The 9,734-nt window shown below is 41.3% G+C and overlaps 1 protein-coding gene across 1 annotated transcript in view; it reads left to right on the top strand.

Annotated features, from left to right (window-relative positions):
- TFAP2D (transcription factor AP-2 delta) overlaps nucleotides 1-9,734 on the top strand; it is a 61,476-nt gene that overhangs the window by 9,631 nt on the left and 42,111 nt on the right. The window contains exons 4-5 of the mRNA XM_017849596.1: nucleotides 6,058-6,223; nucleotides 6,393-6,511. Coding sequence (XP_017705085.1) covers nucleotides 6,058-6,223; nucleotides 6,393-6,511 — 285 coding nt within the window. The remainder of the gene's footprint in view (nucleotides 1-6,057; nucleotides 6,224-6,392; nucleotides 6,512-9,734) is intronic.

The following is a 9,734-nucleotide window of genomic DNA, read 5'->3' as shown; positions in this document are numbered from 1 at the left end:
GGGGGGGGGGGGCGGGGGGGCGGGGGGCGGGAGAGGAAAAAAATGAAAAAAGTGGAGAGGGGAAGCGCCCTTGTTTCGCTTTGTGATCATTCTGCCTTGCAGCCCCAGGCTAATTTCAGAAGCTTAAATACTGCTGTAGCCTCTGGGCCACGCGAAGAGGGAGCGGACCCGGCCATGGGCAGGCAGGAGAGCTTTCCTGATTGCCCGTGGCTACACAAAATACAAACTACTTTGAATCAAAACATTTTGGGGGAATTAATATGATCTGAACTCTGCACGTTTTAAGAGAGTTTGAGTTTATCAGATCGCTTAGAGGTGACTGGCACGCCAAAGCAAAGGCATTTACGCCGCGGTATAAACATTGTCAGGTCTGATTTAATTTCTTTTTTAAAAAAAAATGCTTCCTTGAAATGCTTGAAATGGAACCTTAGCTTCAATTGCCCAGTCTGCCAATAACAGAGTAGAAGGACCTGACCGCTTTTCCCTTTAGCCGGCCTCAAGGCCGGCAGCAGGCTGCTTGGCAGGAGGACGCGGTTTCCTCTGCTTCTCTGGGTTTCAAGAAGGCGCAGAGCCTAGGAATCCAGGTTGGAGAAAACCGTTGGCTCTTTCAGCAGCTCCTGAAGGAGTACAATTGGAGGAGTATGGGAAGCTTTGCCCTTCTTCCTTTGTCCGTACTCTTCGGATTCCAGATGGACTACCTGGAATCTCTACTCTGGCTAGCCAAAACTCATCTCTATGGTTCATCCATTATGGGTGAATATAGAGCCGGAGATACACCTCAAGCCTCGCCTGCCTCCTTGGTCCCCAGTGCAGATTCTGCAGGTTTGAAATTCAGTCTCCTTTATATGAAAACTAAAACTCTTGTGCCAAAGCATCCAGAGGCATGATTTGTTGGAAATCTTTTTGGGGGTTGGGGGTTGCAGAGGGGAAGAACAGCCTACAGCCTTTTCTCTAATTTCTTTAACTGCTTTGAAAATCAACAGAAGCCAAAACACTTTCTGCACTGGGGAATGGGGATTAATCTCCCCCCCATCCCCGCCATACACATACCCTAATATACACCATTACACACCTACCACATTAAAACAGCCAGTCTCTTCACGCACACCTCTCTTTCTTTTGTTCTGCCTAAAATCTACAAAAGAAGAAGCTCATTCGGCCCTGGTAATCCAGCTACATCTGTAATGTTATACCCTTCTCCCAAACAGCACAATTCGTTCCTGACACATCATCAAAGGCCTACTTGATTCCAATTAAGTCCGCATCCTTTGCTGTTTGATTACAATTAATATCTGCTGCCGTGGGGGAGGGGTAACATGGGGGAGGAGGGTTAGGAAGGGTAAGAGGCTAGAGGGGAAGCAGCCGAGAATAATTCTACCCACGCAACTCACAGGTGCACCTCGCAGAAATGCAACCGCAGAACAAACAGGGACAGGAAACTCTTGTAATCGCTTACACATTTTTAATGTGTCAGAAAAAAACGAGCGATCACTGGAGATGAAGAAGGGGAGAAGAAAAATCCCTGCCGTTTGTATTTCTTTCATTTGAATTGTAAACATCTGTTTGGCTGTAAGGCGAACAGAACATTTATTTTGCTCTCAAGATTTGGTCTAATTATGTCAACACCGACGCTACGACGAGTGGGGCGGTGCTGTGGCTTTGGAGAGGAGGCGCGCACCGGCCCAGCGCCCGGAAGCCCTCTAGGAAGTATTGATCGCACCTGCAGAGCGCGCGGGGCCTCTCGCCACAGCCGGGTGCGTTCTGAGAGGGGGGAGGCGCGGAGGCCGTGCGTGTGGCTCAGAGGCAGATTTAGAGGCTCCAGGGACTCGTGGCTCCTTGGAGACAGCCGCCGCTGTTTCCTCTGCCCTAATAGCCTGGGATGAGAAGAGAAAAAGCTCACCCAGGCGCCGGCGCTTGTCTTTCCCATCCAGTTGCAGCACAGACGGTGGCGGTGTGTGCGTGTGTTGGGGAGAGCGGGGTGTGGGGGGATTTTCTTGTCCTACTCCGCAGTTCACACCCTGCAACGGGGTAGTTGTTTAAAAAATATAAAAATGACGGGGTTGCGTGGCCTATAATCAGGTTGCCAAGAGTGCGTACATCCATTTCCCATTGCATCTCCTTACAAGGTGGGGAGATAAGTAGAGCAAGTGTGAGCGTCTTCATTGTTTAGATGGACAGACTGAGACCCAGAGTCATTCGCCCAAAGTTTCATGAGTCGCTAGTTGGTCAAATTCTTACTCGTAGACCAGTACTCTTTCCACTGCTCCACACTGTCTGCAGACACTTGTCCAGACTTCCCCAGCTATGCCAAGGCAGCGAAGGTAGAGCCACTCCATGCCTCTTCAAACCGAATAAGATCTAACAACATATGGCAGCTGGAGGATCTGCATCCATGTATTTTGTGCCTAGTTTTGTCACACCTGAGCCGGAAGTCTCTGGCTGACTTGTTCCTGCAGCTATGGCAAAGTTATCCCTTTTATGAAAGCCATGTCCTAGGCAAAGGACCTTGAGTAGATAGTTTCTGATTTCCTACCGCTGTTACCATAGCTACCCATCAGAATTTGCAGCATCACTGAAAATAGAAAGCCCTATCTCCAAATTCCAAGTTTAAAAATAGTGAACTTTGTGAAAGTATTGCTTCTGTGAACTGTATATGGAAAAGGGATGAACTCTGGGGAAGTTCTGCATGAATACACTGGCTATAGAATCAAAGAGATTCCTAATTGGGGTGCTGACTCTAGAATGATTATCACATAATTTCAGTAAGAGCTGACATGCGACACAAGCACCATGAGGAAGTTCAACTAGTAACACTGGGGATGACTACTGTAAATGACTTGGTGTGGGCCAATGTTTCACAACATTCTTCTTTGAGATCTCATCATTACCATCTGTAGTCTGGATTCCCTTAAAGAAGTATCACTCCCTCAGTACCTTCAATCTAGAGACAAAACCCTGGTGATATTGACCTATTACTTTCTTCCACCTCTCTAAAGAATAAATCACTGAGAAGAAAGATATCAGGTTCCCCATGTTGCTGTAAACTCTACAAGTTGCCAAATCTTTAGCCAGGACTAGAGAGTTCCCCAAGGCTGCAGCAATGCCAAGTATCAAAGCAACAGAAATTCCCTTTAAAGATGCTGTGACATAAAAAATAAAAGACTCTATAGTTGATGGCTAATCCTGAATACAAAATAAATCCTTCAGGCAATTTGTGTGTGCATAAAGCATACTCTTAATATGCAGCTTGTGTAACTTACCTAATAAATGTCTACTCGAGCATAAGCCAGAAGCTCAACCTAGATGTAGGAGAGGGAGACTCTGGGCCCAGGGAATTGGCGCGTGGGTGGGTAGCAGACTCAGTGGTTTCCCTGGGAGCAGCTGGTTTTCAACACATAAGGTTCACTTTGCCAAAAGTCTTCCAGTTGGGGAGAGCCTGATCTAACAAATTCTTTTAAAAATGATAATCATCTATATCTCCCTAAATTAGGTTTCTAATCCGCTGAAGATTAGTAAAGATAAGAAAGTTCTAAAATTGTATTATTCCCTACCCTTAGCATCCAAGCAAATAATTCGTACATATACTCAAACGCTCTGTTCTCTCACTCATCATAAACTTGAAGCTAACTGGCAACTGGGTGAGATTCCTTGTGTCCTCATTTGTATACTGGCTAGTATGCAAGACAGGAAAGTTTATTTAAGAATATAAATTTGCTTATGATTCATAGTGACTGTGAGTAGAGATCCATTTTTAGAAGAGGGCTATGTGAATTTTGCATAAAGACATTGATTTCTGTTTGTTTAATATATTTGGTTTAGACTTATCTAATTCCTAAAATAATCAGGATCATAATTCTCACAGTATGACTCTAAAATACAGATTCATTAATACCTACCTTGCTTTCCTGTTCATCTCAAATTTTAAGAAGTCATTTAAGAATTTATTTTTGAAATACATTTTGCATCTGTAAGTGCAGAGTGAAACTGATAACAAAAGTGAAATCGTAGTTTTAGGTCCAGGAATCTGGGGCAAATTTTTATTATTGTATTTTGGCTTTAAACTCACTAAGAATATGAAGAGGGGGAAATCACAGGAGAATTTGATTTTAGCTCCTAAAGCAGTTGTTTACATGGTTTGCCGTTGTATTGGCTACAAGTTTGATGTCAAGAAATGGATTTTAATTTGACAATTGAGATTATGAACTCTCAGATTTCTAACTGAGAACAGGTTTTCAGGCACTAGCATGGAGGTTTTGGCAGAGTGCACAGGACCCAACTTCTAGCCTGAAAATGGTTGGCTACCCTGACATTCCCACTGTTTACTCTCCTGGTTTTTGTTGGTTTGTTGTTGTTGTTTTTTGGAGGGGCTTTAGAATGCTTAGGGAGAAAGACCTTGGTCTCCAGCACTTGCAGGGAAAACTTGGGTAACCAAAAGACAGTCAGGGAGAATTCCAGAAGGTACAGGGGTAGAAATATTTTAAGAGTGGGGCAAGGTTAACTTTTTCTGTCTCCTCAGGTTTGGGATCCCTTTGCCTTTTAAAATGTCCTCCCAGGTTCTTTTGCAACCCAGCCCAGGGAAAATACCAGAATCTGAATGTCAGAATTTCTACCACCAATGTAACATTCCGTATGTGCTAGTTAGTAAATGAGGGTAGGAGATACCTGGGAGGCAAGTGGTAAGTCCTAGTTCAGTGCTTCTCAAACTTTAATGACCACATGAATTATCTGGGGCTCTCATTAAAACGCAGATTCTGACTCAAAAAGTTTGGAGGTGAGTCTGAGATTTTGCACTTCTAAAATGCTGAGAAGTAAAAATATTTTAGACAATGCTCTTCTACCCATTTTCTTCCCCACCTACTTTTTTAAAACCTCTTTTCTCTCATAGAACTTGTCCCTTTTCTGGATATGGGTTGTAAGATTGTCCCTAACTGAAGAAGTAAAAACATGATCAAAAAGCCAACTTTGAATTTGCCTCAGACCCTCAAAAACTCTGCCTTCAGATTGCTCAATGCATGAGGCAGTTTTGGATTCTGGAACTGTATAGACACCATGCTAGTAGGGTGGACATTGGCTCCAAAGTCTTGCAGTGGAGGAGGAACTGGACAGTGGGAAATGCTTCTCAGAGATGATCACCCTTGGATCCTCAAGTCCTCTTCAGTTCTTGTTGACTGCCGGAGGATAGGAAACATATACTGTTGTTCCTGGAGGAGATTGAAACTCAGGGGGCTTTCTGGAGCTTGGAGACAGAAAGCTTCTGTTCCAGGAACCCCAGCATGGCAATATTGCCTTGATGATTTTGCTACTGACAATTATATATTTTTTCTCCCTAATAGTAATAATGACAATGAAAATTACAACATCAATATTATTGTCAGCTAACATTTAATAATTATTAAATTATTAATAATAATTAATTACTGTGTTCTAGGTATTTTGCTAATGTTGAGGGCTGGCATACAGTAGAGGTATTTAACCTACCATCACCTGTATGGATTGGAAATTTTCAATGAGTAACTGGTTTTTAGCAGTGCCTGGGAGTGAGTGACTGTGGTGCCTTTAATTGACAGATGGATAAGGAAAATATGGCAGTTTTCAAACACTTTGGAAAAGACAGTAATTGTGGATAAAACGTTTCCATCCATTGTGTACATTGTGCATCTGTGTGTGTACATAAACACACACAACCATGTATAAGTAATACCTACTCCTTGTGAACTTAACTATTGGAATTCAGGTTTTTAATTAATTGAAGTGTTTCTTAGTGTGAATGTTGCCAAAATTAACACTGGTGAGGCAGTCTACACTCCATAGGATGCCAATGTTTCCTAACAATTGTACACTCACAGACATCTTCACAAACATTGAAAAGACACGACCCTGAGTAGTATTTGAAAGAACATTCAGAACAGCTCTCCGTGATGATTTGGGGGATATATAAGTACAACTGTTAGTTAGTATGTATCCCCAAATCCAGTACAGTCTTTTGATGTTAACTGCCTCTCATGCAGTTAGCTTCTTTCACTGTCACTAACATGTGCTATACTTTTTTCTCTCAAGGTGGCACCTGTGTGGTCAACCCCACAGACTTATTTTGCTCTGTCCCTGGCCGTTTGTCCCTTCTTAGTTCTACTTCCAAATACAAGGTGACCATTGCTGAGGTAAAGAGGCGCCTCTCCCCACCTGAGTGCCTCAATGCTTCACTCTTGGGAGGCATTTTGAGAAGGTAAGACAAAGCTGTATTCTGGCACAGAATTTCTAACTGATACCATACCCTCAATCCTTAGTCCTAATGTCTCCCATCTGATAGTGTATTCCCCATGTGGTCAAGTCATCTCATAATTTTCATCAGAATGTGAATTTTCAAAACCTAGTTTTTGTTTGTTATTGTACAGAGCAAAATCGAAGAATGGGGGTCGCTGCCTGAGAGAGAAATTGGATAGGCTTGGCTTAAACTTACCAGCAGGAAGACGGAAAGCAGCTAATGTCACCCTCCTCACTTCCTTGGTCGAAGGTATGACTTCTCAGTTTAGCAAAATAATGCTGGAAGGTTGGCATGTCTTTGAAACTCAGGTTTGTTAGATTACGCTGTTTTATTTTTGTCTGTACCATTAAGCAAGTCAGTTAACAGTTAAGGTAAATTTCCTAAATTATCTTGACAATGATGATTCAATTAGACTTAATGTAAGATTTAGATAATTCACAAAATATCATTTAATTTACTAATCTTGGTAGTAATAGGAAATAAGACAATGGAAGTTTTGGGTACTTCTCCAAATAGCCTCTAAGTAACAGCAACATGAAATTGGCAGTGCTCTTGTCATTTGCATTATTGTTTATTTTAGAGTTTAAGTAAATCTAACTTAACTCATTGTAATTCAGTACAACATGATCTACAGGAGAAATAACCCTTTATGAGGAGTTCACAGGGGTCTAGGCATGATAATGAGACTGAAAACGTACTGTATTAATCCTAGTAGACCTCTCTAAAGACATGGTGAACTTTTATGGCTGTAAGGGTGGATAAGCTCAGCTCAGTTGGAGAGAGGTTGAGGTTAACCAGTAGTATAGAAAGAGAAATGGAAATAAATGTATTCCCAGAAGTTGTTTTTTATCCAACTTACCTTTCCCTTTTATTCTCCTATTAAGGTCTAAACTTTACCTATTCTTATTCAATCTTCTTTTAAGGAGAGGTATTATTGAAAGTTTTTTTTTTTTTAAATTGTGGGGAACTTTTTGAATGTCAAAGGAAAGTTCTGTCATCATGCAGAATGCTATTGTTTAAAATATAAAAGGCAGAGGACTTTTGCCAAGCCTCACCTTGAACATACCTGTGTTACTTCATGCATTCGTTATTTGCCTATATGGCACTGTAGGAAGTAATGAGTGAAACACAAAACCAAATATCTATAATTTTTTCAGATTTTCAGTATGTAGCATTTACTGTACAACATTGAGAAGTAGTGTGTTCTTGACATTTGTCTTGGCAGAATTGTTTTGGTGATTTTGTTCTTTTAATTTTGTTGTTGTTGTTGTTGTTGTTGTTGTTGTTGTTGAGACAGAGCCTCGCTCTGTCGCCCAGGCTGGAGTGCAGTGGCCGGATCTCAGCTCACTGCAAGCTCCGCCTCCCAGGTTTACGCCATTCTCTTGCCTCAGCCTCCCGAGTAGCTGGGACTACAGGCGCCCGCCACCTAGCCCGGCTAGTTTTTTGTATTTTAGTAGAGACGGGGTTTCACCGTGTTAGCCAGGATGATCTTGATCTCCTGACCTCGTGATCCGCCCGTCTCGGCCTCCCAAAGTGCTGGGATTACAGGCTTGAGCCACCGCGCCCAGCCAGTGATTTTGTTCTTAACAGCCATCTTTGCTGTGTTCCCTGATAGTAGTCATGATAATAACAACCACAACAATAGTATTATTGACAACTGACATTTACTGTGTTACTATTACCATGTTCTAGGTCTTGTGCTGTGTTTGCCTGTGTGTGCTGGTACTAAAGGCTGGCATATGGTAGATGGCTGTAACCTATCATACACCCACACTGGGGAAGAGCAAAGTAGAAAAAAAAAAAATGACTAATGGGTTGATTCCAAAGGGAGACAGATTTCTACTCATTTTAAGTAAAAATGTGGGTAAAATTATAGTTATCGTTGTTTAAAAATACAACAAAACACTTGCTCAGGATAATGGAGGGGATTCAAGAATCATATGGATGGTAGGACTTGAGTAGTCCTCAAACCCAACTCCACAGTAGAGTCAGTTGAAAAGGTTTCTTACAAAGTGCCTGGGTCTCATCGCCAAATCAACTGAAACTCATTCTGTGGGGATGGCTTAGGCATCTAAAGTTTTTAAAACTCCCGAGGTGATTCTGATGTATAATGATGTTTAAATATCATTGATTTAATTGTTCCTTGGAATCCTTTTCACTACCCAGGATGATTGTTTATGAATGCTCATGAAATTTCTAACTGGTGTGAAAATTATCAATCCCAGTAAAGACTTTTCTCCATGCTGTCTATGAAAGTACTGGTCAGTACAAAACGGAAGAGCCACAAAAAGTATGTTCACAATTCTTACTGATTTTTATGGTAGCCAAGAGCACTGGAATATCCTGTGTGGGAATCGTCAATCTGTATTAGCAGCAAGGGTGCAGGTCAAATATGTGGAATCCTAGGATGATCTCTGGAGTCTTACCATCCTACTCTTTCAGCATACCTCTCCCATCCCAAAAGTGCCTGACTTGTGTTCTATTCCTGTGGCCTCTGCTCACAGATAGCTATCAGCCTTGGCTAATGAAACAAGATTTTATCCTTTTGAGGAGCATCTTATCTTAATTGTGTGCTTTTGAAATCCCCAATATCTTCAGGGTATAGAGAAATAAATCTTTCATTATTGAATTCCAGGCACATTGATGAAACCTTAGAAGACAGATTTAGACTCAAATGGACCTTTTGCATCCCTCCACTCCCCACATAGTAAGAACTCTCAAACCCACTTTCATACACACTCTTTAAAGTTTTAGTGCTTATATGCAATATTCTCTGACATTTTAATTTGATTACATATTTTGTGTTCTCTTCTAATGTTCATTGTAACCCCACTAAATTTATTTCACAACTCACTGTCGAGTCCTGAGTCATGACCTACAGTTTTTAAAATTATGAATTATCCTGGGATATAAGGAGAACTTAATCTTTGACATACAAGGACATTATATCTAAATTGAAATAGGCTTCATTATAACCCTGAGCTGACAAGAAGAGTGACTTCATTGTTAATGACTCTCTTTTATATTTTTATCCTCATATTTTGGTTGGGTTGGTGGTAACAGCTGATTACTCCTTTCCAGCCAGCAAGATGCCATCTTCTGAACTAGGTCATGGCCCCTGGAACCCTGCAGACAGTATTAGGTGTATACAGAATAATTGTGACCCAACTCTGATTCATCAAACCTCCTGGGACGTTGAAATCGTTGATGTTTATCAGTATTTTTGGCAACTTGATCCAACATGGGTCTAATGTTTGTTCCATTCGTACAGTTTTACTCCTGTGTGAATTTCACCACACTTAGCATTTCGTGTTTATAAATTCTTGAATTGACTGTGATTTTGGTAATGTTTTCCCCCTCAATCAAATATTTTTCAAGAGCCAGAAACTTTTAGGCATTTTCATTTTCAAAATTCAAAACTAGGTTTCTAGTGTCTAAAACAGTCCATTGGCTTTCCTTTTTTTTTTTTTTT

Source organism: Rhinopithecus bieti, unplaced genomic scaffold, assembly GCF_001698545.2.
Source record: "Rhinopithecus bieti isolate Rb0 unplaced genomic scaffold, ASM169854v2 scaffold_31531, whole genome shotgun sequence".
Classification (NCBI taxonomy): Eukaryota; Metazoa; Chordata; class Mammalia; order Primates; family Cercopithecidae; genus Rhinopithecus; species Rhinopithecus bieti.
Note: the sequence above shows the minus strand (reverse complement) of the source record. Positions and strands in the feature narration are given on the sequence as shown.